At 48.5% G+C, this 23,440-nt stretch overlaps 1 protein-coding gene and 1 long non-coding RNA gene across 9 annotated transcripts in view; one reads left to right on the top strand and one right to left on the bottom strand.

Moving 5' to 3' along the window:
* ZEB2 (zinc finger E-box binding homeobox 2) overlaps positions 1–12,452 on the bottom strand; it is a 115,785-nt gene extending 103,333 nt beyond the window's left edge. For 2 of the 5 annotated variants that reach the window (XM_040604220.1, XM_040604224.1), the window contains exons 1-2: positions 12,356–12,452; positions 9,382–9,519 (exon numbers count right to left, since the gene is read on the bottom strand). In XM_040604220.1, the coding sequence (XP_040460154.1) occupies positions 9,382–9,454 (73 nt within the window). In that variant the 5' untranslated portion in view covers positions 9,455–9,519; positions 12,356–12,452. Of the gene's footprint in view, positions 1–3,182; positions 3,246–9,381; positions 9,520–9,629; positions 9,723–10,535; positions 10,576–12,355 lie in introns of those variants that run through there. The other 3 variants (XM_040604221.1, XM_040604222.1, XM_040604225.1) reach the window with 3 other exon arrangements.
* LOC121092752 lies at positions 9,526–22,825 on the top strand. 4 transcript variants are annotated; one of them, XR_005829368.1, is made up of 7 exons: positions 10,701–11,812; positions 11,976–12,051; positions 12,376–12,517; positions 12,622–12,692; positions 13,753–14,510; positions 14,629–21,795; positions 21,887–22,825. It is a non-coding gene; the product is annotated as an uncharacterized LOC121092752 (long non-coding RNA). The 4 variants fall into 4 exon arrangements; XR_005829369.1 differs by having other exon boundaries at positions 14,629–22,121; positions 22,252–22,825; XR_005829370.1 differs by lacking the exons at positions 10,701–11,812; positions 21,887–22,825 and adding an exon at positions 9,526–9,655 and having other exon boundaries at positions 14,629–18,776.
* Positions 22,826–23,440: the final 615 nt, after the last annotated feature.

Raw genomic sequence — 23,440 nt, 5'->3', positions numbered from 1 at the left:
GGCTCGCTCCGCCGCTGAGAAGCGGGACAAAGTTTAACTTCTCTGTTGGCAGCCGGAGAATAACTCCCAGGCAGGATTCGAGCAAAAGATCTGATTTGCTGAATTCTGCTCTTTGATTTGTATTTGTATGTTATTGCTACTGGTAAGGTTGTTGCCAACCTCAATTAGATCACAAATGAGATCAGTTTAATTCAACTCCCAAACTGTGACCTGACCATGGTCTGAAAGTATTCAAAAACGCATTTTAAGCCTTCCTTTGATTTCAAAAGGAATACTGCATGCTTGGTCATTCATACAAATAACATAAAACGTAATTATGGGATGATTTGGTAGATGACATTCCTGCCAAACGGTGCTCCATGCCAGATACTGTAACGCTATGGCTGCTGTCCTGGTGCTTGAGCGCACAGCACCCTTGTGTAAGGTGGGAGTAATGGGGTGTGCGCGACGTCAAGGCGTTTAAATGGTTTTGGGGAGGCAAATGCAATAGCCACGACCGCACCGCATTCAAATCCCCCATTAGAAACTGCTGTATCACTTGGAAGTGGATCCGCACTATCAAATCTCCAGGAGGCTGTGACAAAGGGAGCTTGCAGTTTGACACACGGGTAACAACATAGCAAACACCTTTAATTCTGTCATGTCTCATACCCTTTGCTTTCTCACACATTTGTGGCTGCTCTAACATTGACACCTACACTTTTTTTTTTTTAAAAAAAAAAAAAAAAAGAACCCTCGACAACAAAAATCCCAAAATGAAGCAATCTTCTTCGAGCTAAAAAAAGAAACACCTGTAAAGTTATTCTTATGCCCAGCGAAAATAACTAACTTATTGGCTCCTTCTTCCCATGGCTCCGAAAAGAGCAGGGAACAGCCCCTGGCCCAAGCCCAGGCTCCCTGCGGGGCTGGGCACCCCCCCCCCCCCCCCCGCAGGCCGGAGCCTTGCCCTGGGGGCAGGGGGGCCGCAGCCCCCCGGCAGGTTTGCCCCCCCCAACTTCCCAGCTCCTCTGCTGCTCGGGTGCGAATCCTAACGTGACCTCCCTCCCTCAGCAGCGCCTGCGAGCCTTCCTGGAGACATCCTGGGCTATGTCACATACGTGGGGGCAGATGGGGGGTGGGGGTAGGTAGGGGGTGGGGGGTGTGCGCACACACGTATAGCTAACCCCCAAGTGATGGAGGAGGCTTTCCTGGCGATGCCTCCCAGCTCTTCCCAGCTCTGCGCCTGATGGATTGACCCCGAAAGATTCCACTGCCACCATCTGAAAGATGTGTCAGGTCGAGTGGCTGCTGTGGCTTCAGCAGTGCCACCTCCTCGCTCGCGCCCCCCCGCTCCCCAACCCCCTCAACCCCCCCACCCCACCTCCGCGGGCCCGGTACCTGCGGGGCCAGCCCCGCCGGGACCTGGAGTGCACAAGGAGTTAACGCTCTTTACAGCATTACTGGGTAGGTTAATATCACAGCTGCTTGGTAAAGCATTATCCAGCACCTCACTTAACAAAAGCCTGCTTTTGCAAACAGACTCCTACTTTTCCCCAAGTGTCCAAAGGTGTTTACTGAAGTAAATCTGCCTAAATCCTCCATTGCTTGGGTCATGGGGGTGGTTAGGAGGGTGGAAGGTGTAGAGATAATCTCTTTTTGTAAATTCTGTAAATCTTCTGGGAAAAAATCAGGAATCTGTGTCACATGCTTCTGTTCAACTGGTAACATCTCGGTTAGTGTGCTCCTTATGAGTGAAATCTGCCATAGCAGCTACAGGAAAATAAGACATCCCTCCCGCTCCTCATTGTTCAAACTGTTCTTCCCTCTCGAAGTTGCTTTAGCACGTTTAATCTATTTGCTGATTGGGGGGTGGTGGGGGGTGGGGAACCTGTTAGGATCTTAGAAGTGGCTTCTGTGGGGAAAAAAAAAATAAAAAAATGACAGTTTGGTCGGCAGGAGATAGTGTAGCTGAAAACTTGTCACTTGAGATTTCTGCACTACCCCGGTTATTCCAACACCAGCAACTGCATATTACTTTTTGCATGTTGCAAATAGAGGCAAACAACACAGGAAATTTTGACAGCTCTGCCTGAAAGGGCTTAAATACTTCTCAGTAAGCAGGATCCAGTTATAAATAAACCTTCTCTTGGTGAGAAAAAAGTGGCTACGACCAAAGACCTCACCATTATTTTTTTTTAACTGTCTGATTAGAAGCACAGAAGAGCTTCTGAAGAGCAAACAAACAGGCAAAGCTGGAGGCGGGGGGACAGGGATGGAATAGGGGCGGGGGGGGGGGGGGGGGGGCAGCCGGGAAATGTACATGAACGTGACTGCAAAACCCCACGAGGGAACCCAGCTACAGAAACTTCCACAGTTCTCGCCTTCCTCCTCCTCCTCCTCCTCCTCCTCCTCCGTGAGCACGTTGTGGTGCCGCTGAGGATTCGCTGAGTCGCTGCTTTTCCCCCTTGGGCCGGGGCAGCCGCCAGCCTGGGGACACCGCCGCCCCCCGGCACCAACGGCAACATGCACATAGGTGTGTGTGTGGGGAAATCATAATATTAAAAAATCCCTTTATCTTGGGGAAAGGGCGATTTTTCACCGCTGAGCTGCTCGCCGGTGGTGGCCAAGCCTGCCTAACCCCCAGCCACCCCCGCTCCCCAAGGTCATGGTGAGTAAACAATAATAGTAATTAAAACAAAATAATAGGCAGCAGTCAAGAGCTGAGAGTACACACACCTGACCCTAACTATAACAGACTTCTCAGAGTAGAATTTGATCCCTCTCTGACACTTTCTACCTCAAGTGTTAGAGCGAGTGGCCATGAATAGTACAGGCATGCCATCTTGTAACACTATCTGCCTGTCAGAAGAGCCAAGGCTGGGTAGAGCAGGATCTATATAAGGCTTGTAACTAGGGGAAGCCCAACAAACAGCTACAAACACCTAAGTTATTTTACTCAGCCTCCACCCTTCTGCTTTTTCCCCCCTTCTTCTCACTCTCTTTTTTTTTTCTTTTCATCTTGGCTTTCTGTTGCAGAATGCAAATGTAGCCTGCCGGCGGTGAATGGGCTGAATTGTGATTAAGAAGAAGAAGAGCTCCTTTCTTTGTTCTCCCCTCAGGGGATGTTTACTGGGAGAGACACAGCGGATCAGATATGAAAGGCATTCAGGTCAGCATTGATGTGAGCGAAAGTGAAATCATACCTAAGGCATTCAAAAGACCGCCGTGTCAGGGGTTCAGCTAACGGTGCATCTACTGTGTCTTCCCTTTTAGGAAAAAAAAAAAAAAAAAAAAAAAAAGAAAAAAAAAAGAAAAAAAAGAAAAAAAATAAAGGAAATCTCTCCACAAACAGGCATTTTTAAAAAATTAACAACAAAAATTATAGAGAGAGGAAGGGAGGGAAAAAAAAGTTTTCCCTCACTTTACCTCCCGAGCAGAAGCTACAGGACTTAGTGCTCTTTCCCCTTATGATCACGGACGGAACAGGTCAACTTGTATTAATTGTAGCTCTTGGGATCAGCATCGTTTTTAGGGGGAAATGATCTAGTCTGAAACGTGAACCGTTATTTCTTGTCGTACCTATACGTACCACATCTATGTATACACGATATACGCCTGCATAGGTGCATACGCATGTATGCATGTATCTCTCTCCGTAAGTTTCAATAAGCTGCGTGGCTTATTTATCCTGATACAAGACACAAGCAATCGCTTCTTGCCTGCCTCAGAGGCAACTTAAATGATAAAGGACAGCGTGGCATATCAAAACAGCGCAGCACACCTTAAAAAGTGATCTTTTATTGACTTGGGAACTCCTAGACACACTTTGCTGAAAGCTCACAGCACAAGGGGACGGTAACTGCAGGCTTAACAAGTTGGTACACAGCTATTTAAGTTAAACTGCTTCGAGAAAAAGTCTAGGCATTGTCGTGGGGTTTTTTTTTCATTAAAAATGCTTGATGAAGAAATATTTGGATTTTTTTTTTTTTAAGTTTATACTTCTCACAGACTAGATATTCCCTCAATAGACTTTCCAAGTGGTTAGCTGACGCTGTTGGCATAAACAGAGACATGTAAATACATAGCAAAAAAATCACAAATTACAGTTAAGCATACAAAGAGTTAGGAGGTGGCTGCAGTTACAGGGGCTGAAATGAAAATGAAAACGACAAATCATTTTAAAAAAGCCTAAAAAAATGAAAGGATGGGACTGGATGTTGTGTGCAGTAACCATCCCCACTATTCTGAATTTGTTTCCACCTTCGGAACCTTAGTTAAAATATACTGTTTGTCTAATGCTCACATCTGCTTTAATGGTGATGTTTAATTCTGAAATATTTTCAACTAGTGTTTCTGCATCACAGATTTCTCTCCTTTTTCTCTATATTCTAAAAAGACAACTAAAGAGCAATCAAAAAGGTGTCTGACTTGGCCATTCAGACAATTGCACCCTTGTGGGAATGCTGGAATGAATGGTACAGTGGACACCCCAGCACTATTGACGTTATAAACATGTAAATGAAACACATTAGGGCAGACAATCAATTGTCTGTGAGCACTGCAAACCTGCACTCCCTTTCTATGTGACAGGCACAAAATAGTGTCTACCTTGGGAAGCCATGGTCTTGGAGAAAAAAAGGACAAAGACTTCTCTTTCACAGAGGAGAAAATGCACCTTAAAAGCACTGGGATAATGCAGATGCCAAAAACTGTTGTGAGGCGAAGAATTTCCTATTTCTTGGAATGAATGTGGGGCTGCTGTAAAAGAATCAACACTCTTCTTTCCACTCAGAAGGGAGATGCACATTTTTCTTGGGGAATATTACCAGCCCGTCCTGAGACCTTGCATCTCAGTCTTCCACATATTTTCCCTACCTTGGGCAGTTGGCTACATGCAATTATCGATAATTAACTTGTAATGGTTTCCTTGTTAATTTTTTTTCCTTTTCAAATATGGCTTTTTCCAGGCATCAAATGTATTTTCTTACAGTAATTAGAAATCCCCCCAAAAGTTTGCTTGCCAAGCATGTGCAATAAGCAAAAGCCAGTAAGTACGGAACGGTCACAAATGGCAAACAGTAAATCAGGCACTAATCCCCAAATTCGCTGGGTTTCTCGAAACTCGGAATAAAATAAATAGATCAGTCTTGACACAGAAAGCAACCTACTCTGCTCCATGTCACAGCTCAGTCTGGACATGAATCTGCACCGAGATAATGCAGCTAGGTAATCACGACTCCCTGGTCACTCGCATGTATGGCATTAATTTTTAATACCTATCTCCAGGTGCTTTTCTGGAGGTAGCGCATTTGTTCTCCCTAGCCAGTGCCCAACTCCCGGAGTAATCTCCTCGCAACGGATTCCCAGCCCTGCAGAGGTCCCCGGGAAAAGGAGCGCTCCCAGATGCCCGCTCTGCCTTCTGCCACCTGGATCTCACCACCAGCAGCTTTCCTCCTCGCACCCCAGCCCCAGTCTAGCTACCTCCAAACTTCTCCAGGCAGGGAAGACAAGCCTCACTTCCCACTCACTGAAGGCAGCAGGCAGGCTGGGTTGTGGGGATTTTTCCGCCCCCCCCCCCCCCTTTTTTTTTTTCAAATGGGAAGCGAAGGTGGTTTTTCCCCCTTCCCCAGCATCTCCGAAAGGAGGGTGGGTGGGTGGGAGGGTGGGTGTCTTTTTGGGAAAGTCTCTGAGCAAGTATAATCGTGCCTGCTTGTTTGGGCTGTGCTCTCCCTCGGATCAGACGCCCTGAAAGCATTGAACTTTCTCCCTTTTCTTTACAACTGGAAGCGAGATGGCAAAGGAATCAAAGAGAGCTGTTTACTGAAACTTTGGGGTAAATGAGATCCAACTTTCCCCCCTCCCCCCTTCCCCTCCTTCCTGGGGATTTGAATTTTATGTTTTATTTTTGAGAGGGAAAGAGAAAAGGGAAGGAGGGGGGGTGTTGAGAAATAAAAGCCCACCCAAGGAACGCCAAAGCACAACAAGGCGGAGAGGCAGCCCATCCGCGGAGGCAGGGCAGGCAGGGCGCTCGGCCGGCCGGACAGCGGTGCCTGCCGGGCCCCCGCTCCGCACCGCACCGCACCGCTCCGCACCGGCACTGAGGCCGCCGGCGCAGCCCCCGCCTCCGCGGGGCGCCCGTGCAGAAAGGCGGCTAGCTGCCCTCTCCTCCTCCTCCTCCTCTTCCTCCTCCTCCCCCTCTTCCTCCTCCTCCTCATCCTCTGCCGCGACTTCTCTCCCGAGTGAAAGTGCCGCGAAGTGAGTCAGGCGCTGGGAATCATCTGACTGAACTTCCCGGAGCCCCGCCGCATTCCTGGGCTGCCGCTCCGCGCACCTCCCGCCCCCCCGGCCCGCTTTCGGGGTCCTCTCCTTCCCACCTTCCCACCCTCCGTCCTGCCCCCCCCTCCCCCGGGGGGACTCACCCCTCATTGATTTCCATAGCGCCTCTCTCAGCGCTCCCCCCCCCCCCCCGCCTCCCAGCACACCTCTCCTTCACTCCAGCAGCTCTGATCAACCCCGTTATCTTGGAAAATCCCCAGCTTTCTTCCTTTCTACCCTGTTTAGCTCGGCCGTAATTTTATCCAGCCCCGGTACCTAATCCCGAGCCTTGCCCATCGCACACACGCAGAGACACGCACATAGGCGTGGAGCCCACTGAGGCATTAGTTGGATTATTCTGTTTTGTCCCCGTCTGTAATTTCTATGTGATTGCACTCACACTGCCCCAGCTTCCTTGATGACCAGCTTTTTTTTTTTTTTTTTTTCCGTGGCTTTTAAATTTTATTTTGGTTCTGCTGCGTTTCTAAGGAATTTCTGGCTTATTTCGATAAGCATCACCGTTTCTGGTGTTATCAGCAAAGACACAAGCTCAGAAGTAACATCTTTTCCACGAATCCAAGAAAGAAGAAAAATCCACTCAGTCCAGATAAATCCTGGGCAATTCCCAATGGGAAAGGCATTGGATACGTGCTTGTCGAGAAAGAGAAAATGAAAAAGAAAAAAAAAATCTACCCAAATCAAACCCACTCTCGCTGGTCTACCTGCTCCTCAGAAGCAGAACGTTTCTCATGCAGAAATGAATGAAAGAAACAAATTAGGGAGCACAAAGAGAAACGAGTGGACAGGCAGAAAGTCGAGAATGATTCTCTCCCCCCGCCCCCCCCCCCCGGCCTTGGCCAGAGCACGGAGGGAGAAGTTAGCCCTGCGCCTAACCAGCGCACACACTTGAAGTTTGCAGGCTCTTTACGTGGTTCCCTTAAAAATCGCAATTAAACTTTCGACTCCCAAGTGTGGTGGCTTCCCAAGTTAGTGCAGTTCCCTGCAAACACACTTCTGCACGGCAGCAACACGAATCTGTGCCACCCCGCTCCAGACGTGCCCCCAGAGCCTTGGCTGCAGCATCAGGGCGGCCAGGCTGCAGCCCCGGTGTCCTGGGTACACAGAGGCACCCAGCTTTTCAGGGTTTGGGGGGTTTTTGGTTGTTGGTTTTTTTTTTTTTCTTTGGGGGGTGTGGGATCCGTCTCAAATCGTGTTGAGAAAATATCAAACACGTAGATGCATCCCTCATCACAGAGCATGTGATGAGTTTAACACGCTAAACTAATAATCTTGTATGAAAAAGCGAGGAGGCTGAAGAAGAAGAATAAAACCCCCTCAAACACTCAGAATATTCTCTACTGCAAAAGAGCACTTCTGGATGCGTTGCTTTAAATCTCATTCTCTTTTTCTCTCAAAAATGACTGTTTAACATAAGAAAAAAGGCTACTTGACACAAAGCTTTTGTTATCCAGTTGATCAGCAACGTGCTTTAGATACTTGTAAGGGGAAAAAAGCCCCACAACAGACATTGATTTTAGAAAATCAATAACCAACATTTAATAAAAAGAACAGAGGAAACACAAGAGAGGAGAGGGAAACATTACGTGTAATTTTAATGTCTACTAAATTACCCAGAGATGAGGGGAAGGGGAGGTCTCCTCTGTGAGGACCACCTTAAATAATGACAGACACAAGAGTAAAGGGTGGTGGTGGAGGGGGAGAGACTTTAAAAAAAGATAACAAGGAACGGATCCTTGGGAAGCTGCTCGGAATATATTATTTTAGTTGGTTTGTGTTTTTTTTTTTTTTTTTTTTTTTTTGTAATACTAAGCCAAGCAAATAGATCAAAGACAACACAAAGGGAAAAGCCAGTGTAACATAACGAACAGTTTCTGACTAAAATTCCTCTATCACTCCCCCATATGGCTCGACGCCTCCACCACAACAAGAAAAAGACACACACACACACTCACAACCTAGAGAGAAGGAAGGGGGGGGGGGGCAGGATCATTTGTTTCTAATCAACATTCTCTTGTCTTTGTGTTTTTTCTTGTTGTTGTTGTGTTTGTGTGTCCCCCCTCCTCCTTCTCTTCCCCCCCCCCCCCCCCCAACCTCCACCTCTCCACTTAAATGAAGTAGCTGGGCTATAAGCGCATGGGTTCAGGTTCACACAAATATCTCTCTTCCTCCGGCTCCTCCAGAGAGGAAAGTTGTTGAAAGTGGGGCCGGGATGGCCAGGCGAGGGGCTGCGGGGGGGGGGGGGGGGGGGGGGCTGGCGCTGGGGGAGAGTCTATCAGCCGGAGGAGAAAGGAGGAAACTAAGGGAGGGACGGGGAGAGACGGAGAAAAGAGAGACCCGCACCAGTGAAAGCTGCCAAATGTGAAATGAGCCCAGAACACCGCGTCCCACTGCGCCCCGGCCCTCCGCGGCCGGCGGAGCCGGGCAGAGGGCAGCTATGGACAATCGGCCACCGAACTCATTAGTATTATTAATTATTAGGGAGGAGGAAGTTTCATTTTCGAGTCTCTAACAATAAAAAAAGAGAGAGCCGCTAACTCGGTGCCAGCCTGCCTCAGGGTTCTCACGCTGCCGTTTTTTTTTTTTTTTCCCAGGGCCGGCAGCGGGGCCGGCCGCCCCTCCCGCCCCGCTCCGCTCCGCGCCTCTCCGCTCCGCTCCGCGCCTCCCGCCGCCCAGCTCCGCACCTCTCCGCTCCCCGATGACCGGGACCCGGGCCGCCACCGCCCCGCCGCGCCGGGCCACCGGCCCGCCCGCTCCGCGCCCGCGCAACAAACTTTGGGGCTCGGCGGTGGTGCGCTGCCCCCCCCCCCCATACACACACCGCCCTCACACACACACACACCCGCCCCCTGCAGCGCTCCGCCGGCGCCCCGCGGCCGCGCAGCCTCCGCGGGACGGGCCCCCGCTGCCGCGCAGGGCGGGCGAGCCCCGGGCGGGCGCTGCCGCCGCTGCCGCCCGGGCGGGCGCCGTCCCCGTCCCCCCCACGGCGCTCCCCGTCCTGCGGCCGCTTTCCCCCCCCTCGCCGCGGCGGAGCCGGCCGGAAAAAGTTTGCCTGGGGGGGCCGCTTACCGTTTTTCCTGCGGGGGTTGGCTTGTTTTCGCCTCTTACACCTGGGGCCATCCGCCATGATCTGCTGCTTCATTGATAAGAGTGGATCAGATGGCAGTTCGCATGGACTCGACTCCCTGATTCAGCAGCACGCAGGCTCTATGTAACAACCAAACACAGCAACAATGTGGGCATTGGTATATCCCATTTAAATGCAGGGCGCCAACGGGGACCCGAATTTGCACCCGAAAAAGAACCCATCCACGCACACGGCGAGCCGCGCCGTGCCGGGGAGGTGGGACGCAGACGGAGCGGGGCTTCCCCCCCCTCTCTCTCTCTCTCCCCAGCCGGGCAGATTTTTCTCCTCTGTTTATTTAATTATTTATTTGGGGGCTGTTGTGTTGCGTGTGTGTGTGCGGGGGGGGGGGGGGGGGGGGGGGGGGAAGCTCTGCCTTGTGCGCGCGGGTGTGTGTGTGTGTGTGCGCGGGTGTGCGGGCGCGCGCGCGCGTGTGCCCCTCTCTCCCTCTCCGCGCGTGTGTGCGTGTGCGTGTGTGTTGCACCAGCAAAGCAGATCAGAGAGAGAGACAAGAATTACATCTCAAATGAGTCATAACTCATGACCGTATGAGGGAATGCACAGCTTTTACAGTAGGCTGTTTGACTCAATGCTAGGCGGACCGTTTCCTCCTAAAAGAACTTTAATTTGACATTAGAACTTCTTTTTCACACGAAACGCTAGCCTTCTCTCCTTCTCCTCCTGCTTTTATTTATTTATTTATTTATCTATCTATCCTATCCTATTCCTATTCCCCCCCCCCCAAGTGCACTCCAGCAAAGTGATAAGAGGAGAGGGAAACATGGCTCTCCCCCGTCCTTTTGGGGTAAAGCACAGCACGGAGACCTCCCCTCCCCCTAACAACGAGCACTGTAATTATAAACCTCTGACACCTTTTTAGTCAGTTTGACAATATTCAGGGTTTCCCCTGCCCCTTAGTTAAACAAAGCTTCAGAGTGTCCTGTTGTTTTTTTTTCTTCCCAGAAAAGAAACAGAAATCAAAACTACCGCTGTCAGAGTTTTCAACCTTTCAGTTATTTTTTTACCTTCCCCCGCCCCCCCCCCCCCCCCCCCCCCCCCCCCCCCCACTTCTCTTTAACTTGTAAACTTTTGGACCTACTGTGTGTGCCTGTGTGCTCGGGCTGTGCAGGAGGCTCTATCTGTCAAAAGGAGAGGGCATTTGGTTTGCTGCAAGAACGCTCCTGAAACTCAGTCCATCTCGAAGAAGATGCTGTAGCTTTAAAGATGCTTTGACTTGAGGATTAGTTTAAACAGGGGGCTATAAAAGATGTAACAGATGCAAACTGTAAAACAAGGGCAATTAACCCTTGCTCTCCTGAGAAGGATCCCCCCTCGCCTTCGCATCTATTGTCTTCTCCTGTACTGGGAGTTTTATACAAAACCTAAAAAATTATTCCCTGACTCAACAATTTTAGGTTTTATTTTTTCTTTGCAGCAAAGTGGGGTATTGAAAAAAAAATTAATTCCCTTTTTTCTCCCCCCCTCCTTTCTGTCTTTTTACTTGCTGGAGCTTCACATCAGGGCTGAGGAGTGAAGTGTGCTGCTGCTAGGTCTTTTTATCCTGCCTGAACTCTCTTCTCAGGCGTTTGCGGTTATAAAACGTGCTTGGCTTAAAAATAATAATAATAAAAAAAAATAAATCGCAGAGCAGGTAAGAAGATGGGAATATTGAGAGAGTGTGTGCGGGGTCAACATGTTCCCTCACACTCTCCTGCTTGGGATTCTGCCTGGACAGAGTGAATTGGTGGCTCTGGGGATGGGGATGTGTGTGGCTGAGGAAGGAAGAGGCTGAGAATTGTGCTAGAAACTTTAGTATTTGCCAGCTATTCCCGATCCTGGAGTGGGCAATGGTGGCATCACCATGGCAGACCCACCAGAAGATGCAGCGGAGAGGGGAGTCGAGGAACCGAGGCAAGCCCGGACCCTCAGCCTGCCTCGGCAATTGGCGTTTTAATGCAAAACCACCAATGGTGAATTGTTTTAAATGCGTTTCACCACCTTCCCTGATCTTCAGCCTCCCGCAAAAAGTTGTCAATAATTTTAAACCTGCAGATCTCGACAAGACTTTGCTTCCCAGAGGACCGACTAGCTTTTTGAAATATATAGATTTTTTTTCTGTTTTGCTTTTTGGTAAACGACTTTTAAGTTCCAGTCAGTACTTTCACTTCTTGCTTTAGGATCCCAGAAGCTAAGGTGTTACTTCACTCAGCTTCATAAAATAAAATAAAGAAATGAAACTAACTAAGCAGACAAAACAGCAAACTTTCTGTTTGGGGAAACACATCCTTTGCCGGCGAGCCCTGCCCGGGGCTGGAGCTCCAGCGGTGCCCGGCCGGGCTGGCTCTTGCAGGCTCAGGGCGTGCAAAGCATTAACAGGTACCCGCAAACTTTCAGAGCTAAGATGTGAAACCTGAAATAAAAAGAGCAGGAGGTGGTTGGAGGGATGGAGGGCTTTTTTTTTTTTTGGGGGGGGGGGGTTGGGGTTTGTTGTTGTTTTTTGGTTTGGGACGCTTTTTCCTGTCTTTTTTTTTTTTTTTAGGAGGACAAAGTCCTTTCCTAGCACTAAAACTTTTGCTGCTGCGTTGTAAAAGGTACCTCCCGTACCTGGCGGACAGGTAAGGGGAGCAGGGGTGGTGGTTGGCACAGCCCCGAGAGCCCCGAAGCTGCTCACCCCTTCCCGGAGCGGTAACGAAGTGACATCAGGTTTCGGTTGAAAAAAAAAAAAAAAAAAAAAAAAAAAAAAAGGGAGGTTTTTCGCCCCAAGTATAAACAAGTCATAAAGAAGCCAACACGCTTAAAAATACAAAAATTTATCGAAATTAAATAAACCCGCTAGTGCGTGAGGTGGTGTGAGAAAAGAGAAGGGGAGGAAAAAAAAAAAAAAAGGGGGGGAAAAATCGAATTAAATTCCGAACCTACCTGCGAAGTCTTGTTTGTAGTTTTGGCCAGAAATGGTGAGAAGAAAAAGCATGAAGAAGCCGCGAAGTGGAGGAGAAAAGGTGAAGGGAGATGCAGCTCCTGAAGAAATTGTAAAAAGCCTTGCAAAGAGTTGTCGGAAGGACCGTTATTCCTGCTGGGCAGGTTAGGACTGATCTCTTTCTGCCACTCCAGGAAACACAAACCTGGGGACGGACTGACGTGTTACGCCTCTTCTAATGACATTTTTTTCTTTTTCTTTTCTGTAGGAGCGAGAGGAGAGACCCTGAAACACACGCCACCTATCTTTGTGGGGAGGGATAATTGAAGAGCACCAAACGTGAGCATCATGTGGAAACGTGATCGCCAAGTTTCTCTCTGGGAAAGGATCTGGGATAGATTATACCTTGAAGTCTCCGCGAACGCTTTAGCGGCAGAAATGCAATTCCACCTCCTCCCGCCCGCCCCCCGCCCCGCGCCCGCCCCCCGCCCCGCCGCTCCGCGCCGCTCCGCGCCCGCCGCCTTCACCCCGCCGCGGCGCCCCGCGGAAACTCCCCGCGCCCCGGCATCGCATCCCTCTCCCCCCGGGGGCTGCATCCCCTGCCCCGCGGCTGCAGCCTTGCCCCCCCTCCCTGCCCGGCTGCATCCTCTGCCCCCACCGAGCGCATCCCCTCTCCCCCCGGGCTGCATCCTTGCGCCCCCCCGCCCGCCCCCCGGCTGCATCTTCTGCCCTCCTACACCCCCTCTCCCCGGTGCGTGTCTTGCCCCCCTCCCCCCCCCCGCCTGCATCGCCTTTCCTCCCCCAGGCGGAATCCCCCGCCCCCAGGGCGAGATCTGTGCCGGCGGCCCCCCCCCCCCCCCCCCCCCCCCCCCCCCCCCCGCAGGATCCTCCGGATCCCCTGCCCCCAGGCTGGATAGCTGCCGGCCCCCCCCATTCCCGGGCGGGATCCCTGCCCCCCCCGCCCCTCTGGCGGGATCCCCGCCGCCTCGCTCGCCCGCCCGCGGAGCCGGGGTGGGGGCTGCATCCTGCGCCCCGCACCGTCCCGGTTCCCAGCCCCTCTCGGAGCTCTCGCCTCTTGCGGAGGGGAAAACTTACCCTAACATAATGCCTAGAAACTAAACTCTGTTCGGGCACTGCCAATAAGCTCCTGGCTGACTCCTGCTCGTTTTGGTGCTGTTTTATTTTTATCCTTAACGCGTTTCTTTTGGGACATTTCCACCCCCCCCCCCCCCGCCCCCCCCGCCTTTCATTTCAGCACTCATCCAGGTTATTTGAATAGTCAGCTAAATCTGATGGAAAAAAAAACCAACCAAAAACACCACCAAAAACAAACAACAAAAAAAAAGAAACAAGCCCACAACCGTGCTGAGATCTTACAGTCTATCTGTTTTGTTCACAGATACGGATCAGGGGTGAGATGGGCTCTTCCTGGCGCTGCTCTCCCTTGGAAGTAGCTGGATGGGCAGAGAGACAGCGCGGAGCAGTAACGCGTGGGACTGAACTTCAGGGAGGTTACAAGTTTTTCACCTTTTTCAAGTATTAAAATTAAAATAAAATTACATATAGAAAAAAAAAGGAAAGGGGAAAAAAAAAAAAAAGAAACCCAGACTCCACCTTTGCACTGAAGGGATTGGTTATGCAAATATGGAAGGGGTTTCCTGGCAAATACAGCTTTCTACTGTATGGTTAATTAAATCATCACTCAAAAGCCTTCCAATGTGACGCTTCTGTCGTAATCCAATCAGGTTACGTAGGTCCTAAACAAGAAAGATATTTTCCACATCTGGAAGTCAGCAATTTAGCAAGTACTGCACATTATTAACCAATTCAGAGCCCACTTCCCAGGGGGATTTTTTTTTTTTTTTTTTTAAGTTTAAGTGTTCTTAACCAATGCTCTGCTGTTTTGTTAATCAAAAAGCTGGTTTATACCGCACGTAACTGAGAACTAATATCGAAGTAAGTCAAGGCAGCCCGAGCAGGGGATGCTGAGCGAAGGCGTTTATCTGCGAAGGGGGTTGAGATGGCTGAGCCTCCATCCGCTCGTGCCCAACTCCCAGCACAGCCCATAGCGCTTCTCTTCCTCGAAAAGATCTCGAAATAATTTCAATGCAAAGGCAAAACTTCACATCTCGCCTGCTCCTCCGCTCCCTTCTGAAGGTAAACGTGGAGCTGCCCAAAGGGCTGTGTTAAATAGCTGCTACCGCGCCTCCCCCCCCAACAAGAGTTGCATCTATTACAGCACTTTTTTTTTTTTTTTCTGCCCCCTCCCCTGCAGAAAACCGAACCGAACGCTCCTCTGATCCCACACCACACTTTTACTTCCATGCAGCGATAAACTGCGCCTGAACTGCGCGGTGACTGTGCGCCTCACGCAAGGGCTGGGAGGCGAGCAGCGGGCACTGGCGGCTGCGCTCCAAACTGGTCCCGCTCAGCGACCACCATCCTGGTGACTGGGCAACGCCAAGGAGGGCAGAGGACCCCCCCTCTCCCCCCCGCCCCCCCGCAATGTGTCCTCGCAGCTCACCGAGATTTGCTTGGGATTTGGGTTGGTTTGTCATCTGTTGGTTGGACGCGGGTGGGTGCCCGGCGCGGGGCGGGGGGCAGCAGCGCACCCGGGCGTGGGGGGCACCCAAAGCCCCCCGGCTGAGGGGCGGGGGTGCAGAAGGAATGGCCAACGACACCCCCCGCCTCCGCCCCGGCTGCGCCCCCCGGTCAAGCCCCCCGCTGCGGGGCCGTGCGCGGCAGGCGGAGCCGATGGGTTGGGGGGGGGGGGGGGGGAGAGAGGCTGCGCGCTGCCTGCGCCCTGCCTGCGCGGGGCCCGGCCAGCCCGGCTTCTCCGGCAGGAGGGTCTGCCAGGGCTATCAGCCACCGAGCGGCTTACAGCAAATCTGCCTGCAGACCTGGCGGGCTGCCGCCGCCGAAATCTGTAATTATGCAAAAGTGGGAACAAGGTTCTCTATTTTTATTATTTTTTTTTAATTATCATTCTTATTTATATTTATATTTTTCCCCCAGTATGAGTTAGCTGGGCTTTGCTAAAAGTTCTCTTACCACTATTTGCTAAATACCAACACTATTTTCTTGCAGGATGCATGACCTGTCCATGCCTAAATATATACCTGTATACATGGAGATGTATCATACACACACACACACACACAGAGTGATGATATCTTAATGAAATATATAGCACAGTGCAAATATCCCAAAACCAGATTCAAGTATTATTAATTTGAATTAGATCCTCTCAGATCCAGGAGACACTGCCTATAAATCAAGGGCAGCCTGGCAATTCCTTAAAGAGCTAAACTGAATTTAGATGCATATGATAAAAAGAAAGAAAAAGAAAAAAGTGAATGCTAATTACTGACTTGCTCGATTTCCAGTCACCCATGTTTTATATGAGAAAAAGAAAAAAACAGAAAACAACCATCAAGTTCTCAAAAGAAATTAATCCCGTTACAAACGCCTTACATATTGTTCAAACATTTCCAGATTACAAAACGAGAGGATGAACCGGAGATTAAGAGAAGCTGCAGCCTAACCTGCAATAGGCAGGAGTGCTGCCGATGTTATATCATTCAAATATATATCTGCAGCCACACTAAAAAACAAACCCTCAGACCGTGTGATGATGCTCAAGGGCTTTAAGGAACATGTTGGTATTGTCAGATAATCCCTATTCATAATTTTGTAGACTGTTCTTTCAGCCCTCAATCTCACAGTTCCTCCAGCTCTGAAGCGCCTCAGCAGGGCTTGCATCAGAGCGATAAACTGCTCTGATCTTTGCAGGAATGGCATAACACCCAACCTTATTAGGTGTTATTTTAAAGTGGTATGTGGGGGGTGTATTGTTTTTGTTTATTATTATTTTTTAAATTTTTGGAGGTTGGACATAAACACTTAGCAGTCAGCTAAGCCCTTCTGAGATGGAATTTAACCTTAATCCAGGCGATGATTTCCTGCCCAGCTCTGAACTAATCACGGGTGTGCAGCTTCTTTAGGAAATGGAAATAATGACAGACTATTGATCTTGCCTTTATTGGGGTGGTGCTGGCAGCCCAGCTCCCAGCCCCTTCACCCTCAGCATCCCCATGCAGAGCCTGTGCCTCACTCTGTGTGAAACTTCTGCAGATATGGTCCCCCCCACACCTCATCACTGTAAAAACAGACTCAAAATATTCTCACAAGCCCCAGCTCTCTCCTTGCATAAGGCACCCGGTGCCATGGCTTGGAGGTGGCTTTAAGGGTAGTTCTCCGGGTGCAGGTTTTCCCTCTTTTCCTCAAGTTTTCCTGTGTGGAAATGCGGAGAGGTGAGATGGGGGCAGCTGGGTGGTCCTGATGCAAACCTGCCCAAGCGATGCCATGGGTGATGCCAGCTGCCTCCTCCTACTCCCTGGGTTTGTCCATCAAAACCCATCATAGTGGAGATGACCCCCTGCAGCTGACCCCGTTGGATATAACCCCACAGCCCCCCAACCCCATCTGGGGCTGTAGGGCCAGGCAGGGGCAAACCCTGCTGCTGGGGGCTTAATACCATGAGAGAGGGTCTCTGCAGGGAGAGACCCCTGAGACCCTGGGGTACCTGGGTGTGATGGGCAGGGCAGGGAACCAGCAGCCAAGGGGGGATGTAGGGCACAGGCCCTGGAGGACCTCGGCCTTCTGCCGTTGTGGCTTTGTGGAGACATGGTGACACAGGCTAGTGGGTGATTCACGGCCTTATTTATTTCGGTGTGTTTGCTTTTTCCCAGGCACAGGATGAGTAATGGGGAGAATGTTTTCTTGCCCACATGGAAGGAGGAAAATCGGGGGGTATAGTAGCAAAGATGCTCTAGCTGATAGCTTTTGACTAATACCTTTCAGAGGCTGGTGAAGACAGAGGTTTAACACCTCTAAAACCATGTTAGTTGCTCTGAGGCTTTTGCTTTGGGTCCTTCATAGCCAGGGCTCTCCAATATTTTCCCCAAAGTGTGGAACCCTCCCTGCATTAGTCATTAACCCCCTCCCCCATGCTGGGGGACCCAGACGTTATGTGCCCACTTGAGAGCATCCTTCCCCGCAGCCCTGCTCCACTGGGGAGTGGCTGCTGCAGGACTGGGGGTCCCCGGGGGTGCTGGCTGCTTCTCCCACGCACATCTCTGGGGCACAGAATCTGCCCTCGCTTTGGGCAGAAATTAGGAGGTTGCACAAAAATCCCAAACCTAAACAAACAAACAGAAAATGCTGGAGGCAGAGGTGGTGGTGGGATTATTTTCTGCAGTCACCTGTGGTGGTGGAAGATAAGACAGGCTGGAGTAATTTTTCTGACTGGGGAAAGCCCCATGTGGCCCCAAGATGCTTCTGGATACTTTTGCTTGATGCAGGTGTCCCTATGAATGGATTTAGAGAGCAAAGTCTTTTTTCCCCTCTATTTCCACATGGAGGAAGAGAGCATGGAGGAGAGGAAGAAAGGGTCAGGGAGTGACTCTCCCCCCACCCGCTGATGAGATATTTGGGAAGAAACCTTTTGAATCAACATTCCCAAAGTTTTCAAGTTCCTCTGTGGAAAACCCATGTAGGGATAGGATACGAGCCAAAAGCAAGGGAAAAGATTGTCTGGCTTTAATTTATCTATCCCTGGGCATTTCTAACAAGCAGATCACTGTAATATCTAATCTTGTTTGAGTCCCTGCACGTTAAATGAATCTCCGTCATACCTTTTTGTTAATTTTGTCATTTAGAAAGTTGCTTCTGATGGCCTAGAGCTGCTCATCTCCTGTCCACAACATCTGTCTGTCTGTGGTAGGAGAACAGCATCCACAGGACCCAAACCTGCTGCTCAGGGCAAGCAGCGAGTGGCTCGGGGGGCTGGAGGAGTTGGCAGCGGGTCGGTGGGCGAGCATCCTCTGTCTGCTGTCCCGCACTGTGAGGTGTAGAGGGTTCTCCTTCTCTTCTGGGATTGGTGCTGAAGTTTGGACACATTTCTTGGCTCAGTTGGCAGTGATTAAAATTCACGGCTCACTTTTGTTTATAGTTGGTTGTTTACTTTGTTGAATTTTTAAAAACTTGTTAGAATGCAATTGAACACAGATTCAACAGTATTTAGGCTTGAAAAATAAAGATGCATTAGAAAGATGCCTATTATGCTTCAGAATTATTAATTGACATTTTTATGATGAATAATTAATCATTTGAATAATTTTCGTATCTCTGATCTGAACACATATTTGCATATCTAATGTCTGATTTTAAATGTGGTTTCTTTAGTTGCATTCTCCCAGGACAAAGACATGAAGTAATATCCTAATGCAAAACTTTTTTTCTTTGCGGTTGTAAAAGTATGTTTATTGAAATGTAAGTTTCTATCTAGTTATGAAGCTGTTAATAATCTATGTGTGGCATACATGCATTAATAAGACTGTGAATCTTCTGGATATGAACATATTTAGGCCTTGTTTTCTTAATACACCGGGATGGTCTCCTGCAATACATACACATTACTTAAAACCATCTGGGGTTGAGCTAGGAAACCATAAAGAAATATCTCAGATACGCAGCGTTCCCTTCTTGTTTATATGACACTTAGCGAGAAGACCAAAGGTTGCTTCAGTTTGAGGTGTTTAAAATATCGAGGACTTTTTCTATAAATTTTTACCATGTCGTCCCAGTGAGACCACATCAGTATTTCCTTGTTATAATTTAATATACCTAAATCATAGCCCTCAAGACCCCGCCTTGCTTATAGCTGGCGGCAATAAAGGAACAACATGAGCTGCAGATCAGTTGTAAGTTGGTCAGCAAATAGGTGCAAGTAATAGGGCTTGTTGTGCAACCCTGCTCAGCGCTAGGCTGGTATGAGCACAGCTCAGCCCGATGGGGAACAGAAAGGAGGAAGGGGCAGCTGGACAAAACCGTAACCCGAAAGGTACAAAAGAAAATAAAAAACCCCAACGCAATTAAAGGACTAGTCTCTGCTCCACTGCCTCTGACCACTGGTTAATTATTGTAATAATGCTGCCCGACTGGGACAAAAGGAGTTGTGTTCGCTTATGCCAGGTCTGAATTGGATTTATTGAGAAATGAAAGCTTTTAAAAATTTTTATTTAGTAGCACATTTAAATGTACAGTGGGACCAGATATTCTGAGTATAGGCTATTGGCTTCTTGCTGTCGTACTGAGGAACTGGGGCAGCAGATACTCTAGAAATACCTTAAATTCATGCAGTACTATTTCTGTTTAGTAGATTAAAGAAATGACATCAAAATGAGTCCACAAGTACATGGTAGTGTTTAAATTTGCTTAGTGCCATTTATATAGGGAAGATAGTGTAGATGTGAAATGTAAAATTAAAATAAAACCTGTTAATCTCTCTTTTTTTCTTTTCCACACTGGGTAGTAAAAAATATGCCCCAAAGGTACTTTTATTTATTGTTTTTTTTACGGTGGTACTATTATATAGACTATGGTAATCTAGTGGGCAATATCTGACAGACAGATACTGTATAAAGAAACTGTGAAATGTAGTTCTCGGAACAGGCTGAAGTTATATTGAATAGGATCTTTAGCAGTTGCATATGCTCAGTGATAACAGATATTTTTTTTCCTAGGGGGGGTTGAATTTGTCATAGCAAGAGCAGTAAACTTGAGGAATATATGCAGCACAGAGGGCGCAGCTCTGAGCCCCATGTTCAGACCTGCCATCCCTTTGTGGTGGCAACAGCAGCAGGCCCTTTGCAAAAGGGCGAGGTGGGAATTGGGGTTAAACCTCTGCTTTTTGGTTCTAGAAGTAGAAGAGGAAGCAAACATCCCCGAGATGCACCCTCACTTTGCAAAGAGAGGCATCTCTTTTGGGGTTGGGGTCCCCCCCAAGCTGTGGGCAGCAGCAGCAGCAACACTGGGGCAAAGGCATCTGGCACTGAGAATGTCAGCCAAAGGCCCTCGGAAGCTGTTGTGCCTTTGTGAGGCTGATGGATAGCTTTGTGGTGGGTTTATTAATGTGAAAAATAGAAGTTTTTACTTTTGTTTTAACCAGGCTGAATGGTGAATATACATTTTATAATTACAGAGTAGCTCCTGTTCTACCTATTTGGGACTAGATCAAATTTACTTTTCCCTGGCTTTCTTAGTGTCTCACTATCTTTCCTACTGGCTACTGATTAAGCTAATACAGGTGAAATTACCAGCAGAGAACCTGGGTGCCAAGGTCACATTTTGATGGCCATCCCGACGTTTCAGAGTCATGATTGCCCCGATTATTTCTTATTGCCACCCCAGGAAAACATTTTCTTCTTTTTGCAACTTCAGACTGTATATTTTAAAATCTACAGAAACACAGGGTTACAAAGATATTTAGAAAAGCCCAAATGCTTTGAAACAATTAGGTACTGCAGGATAGTTTTCAAAGAAATTCCATGTATCAAAGAAATTTCCAGTATCTGGAAAACTGCTGGCTGTATTAGATACCAAGAGAAGCAGAGGCACATGTCCCAGCCACTGTTGCACACCTAAACTGCAGATTTGCCTGTGAACTAGCAGACATCCCTTTCATCAGGGGTGGCATTGGACTTGCTGGTTCTGTTTGCTTTCCTCCAACTATCAGCATCATCTCCAGCTCATCTGTGGATGCAGGCTTGGCCAACTGGCCCCTTTCCAAGCCCAAATCTTAGACTCTGGGTTATTAGAGCTGTCAAAAACAAGAGAGGTGTTTTTAAATTTTTTTCTTGCCATGAAAGTTTTCTCCAGCTTCTCCCTCCCTCCCCCATTTCTGTTTTGACATCATTTCTTGGGAAATTTCTTGATGCCTCTCTCTGGGTCATTTGCTTTGTGGTGTTCCAGGTCAACGTTGTGTTAAAGGTATTGGTGTTTGAACAAGTAATTTCCCCATATGGATGGTGTTAGGTGCATGTACACTCCTACCAATGCTTCTTACTATATCCCTCAAAACTTGCTTCAGGCAGCATCTAAACTATTTTAAACCTTACCATCCTTTTTTAACACACATCAGCTATCCTGCTTCAAATCTCTGACAAGGATGTGAAAACCGCAGTGTCAGAACAACTGCTGCTCTCTTCTTGGATTCTGACAAGCAACCTTCAACCTGAAACCCTCTAAAAATGGCTATTTTTATCTTTCTATTTTAAAATCAGAAGTTACTATATTGACTGTGTTCTTTTCCCTTGTTCTGACAGGTTGGAAATGGGTGCAAAAAATGTATTGAGGAAGAATATGGCAATACTGTTCTATGTTCCCCCAGTGGGTCCACCTGCCAGTGGGCTTACCACAGGAAGGCTATGAATGGGTGTGATTTCCAAGATTCTGGGAGGCAAAATGGTCTCCAGAATAATCTTGGCAGCCTGGGCTGGGTTGCTGTGAGCACCGATGTCCTTGGCACCCAGGAGTCAAGAATTACAACTCTGGGTCCCTGTCTCCTGTGCAATAATTTGGCTGAGCCATGTCTCCACAGGTAAAGACCTCTGCATGCATCCAGCACATTGCACACATTAGGGAAGTGATATTCATTATCTACCCTTTAATTCTGCATGTGGCATGGGCAGAACCGAAGCCAGCAGGGATGCCTACAGGCCCACCACACTACCCAGAAGATACCAACAGGGGAATGGAATAGGACATTGCAACCACTGAACTCAGTGCTGGAGTGGCTGGTCCTGGGTGGAGAGGTTGAACTTGGTGGCAGTCATCCTGACAGCATCCTCCTACCCATCATTTGCCTTTCCAGGAATGTAAACTGGGCCCAAAGAGTGAAAGCAGAAGTCAGTGAGATGACCCAGGGTATGTTATGCAGGCTGCTTTGATGGCTGTGGGGTCTGGTGGGCAGGTTCAGGGCAGCAAAGTCAAGCCTGGATGACTTTACGGCTCATCTATACCAATGACTCTCTACGTGCAAGACCTCTTTCCCTAGCAAGCAGGGCAAGGGCAGAAATGGGCGAGCCCAGACGAAAGAAAAGAAACCCAACTGCAGCACAGCCTCGGATGTTGGGGCAGGAGAGAGCCTGGGTCCGCTCCTGTTCCACCACCCACCCACCTGCTGTGCCAGGCAGTGGTGTCTTTGCCTGTGCCCAAGCCTGCCTGATGGTAGCACTCATCTTGGGGTTGACAGGAGCTACCAGTGAGGTCTGTGTCTGGAATCTGGGGGGCAGCATTTTAGAGGTAAGAATCAAGGTATGAAAAACCACACCTGGTATCTAGCGTTGGAAAATGGATGTGGTTAGAAGTGGGAGCAGCTTTGAAAGCGGTGCTAATCTACACACAAGGCAGGCAAGCTCTCCCTCGTGCCTTGTGGTGAGCAGGGAGAAATATAGAGCAGACACTGAAAACACTGCAAATATTTGTTCTCATTGTCAGATGTTTCTATAAAATCAGTTGTTACTGGATCACCACTGAAGTTACAGAGCATTTAAATAAGCAGAGAGTGAGAAAAGTCTAATTATATGTTTCATGCCATTTACAGAGGTTTCCAGGGGATTTTCTTTTAATAAAAGTGCTGTGCATCAAAAAGAATAAATCCTACAATTTTGTTATTTACAAATCAGCTGCTTCTGCCTCGAGCTGACAGATTTATCTTCCATCTCACACCCTTCTTTCCACCCCAAAATGCACCCAGTACATTGACATTTCTACTAATACTCTTCAAGTGTCTACATACTATTTTATGCTCCTTATGTTAGTAAGCAAATGGATCAGAAGAAAACCATCAAAAGCATAAAAAAGTATTCTTAAAGAAAGATACAGAGAAGACCCCCACAGTGTTAGAAAACATGCAACACAGACATTTTCCAGATTAAGAGAACAAGTCCCCTTTACATCCCTACCCACCCATTCCTGAAGATTTCAAATAGGCAGCCTGGCTGGAGATATGATGTCATCAATTAAAATTATTTACTAACATAAGATATAATTTTTTTTTATGATTAATTGTTATACCCTTCACATTTTCTTCCCCACCACAACTGCTCTGCCCCTTTCTGACTCCAGATTACTCAGCAGTCGACTCCCGCGTCGGGAGCATTACATATCAATCCCCAGGACCAAAACATGCCACCAATATTTTCTCTGCTATGTAATCTATCGATGCAGTACCTAACCCTGCA

This window comes from Falco naumanni, chromosome 8, assembly GCF_017639655.2.
Source record: "Falco naumanni isolate bFalNau1 chromosome 8, bFalNau1.pat, whole genome shotgun sequence".
NCBI lineage: Eukaryota > Metazoa > Chordata > Aves > Falconiformes > Falconidae > Falco > Falco naumanni.
The sequence above is the reverse complement of the archived record's forward strand: the minus strand, read 5'-3'. Positions and strand labels throughout refer to the sequence as shown.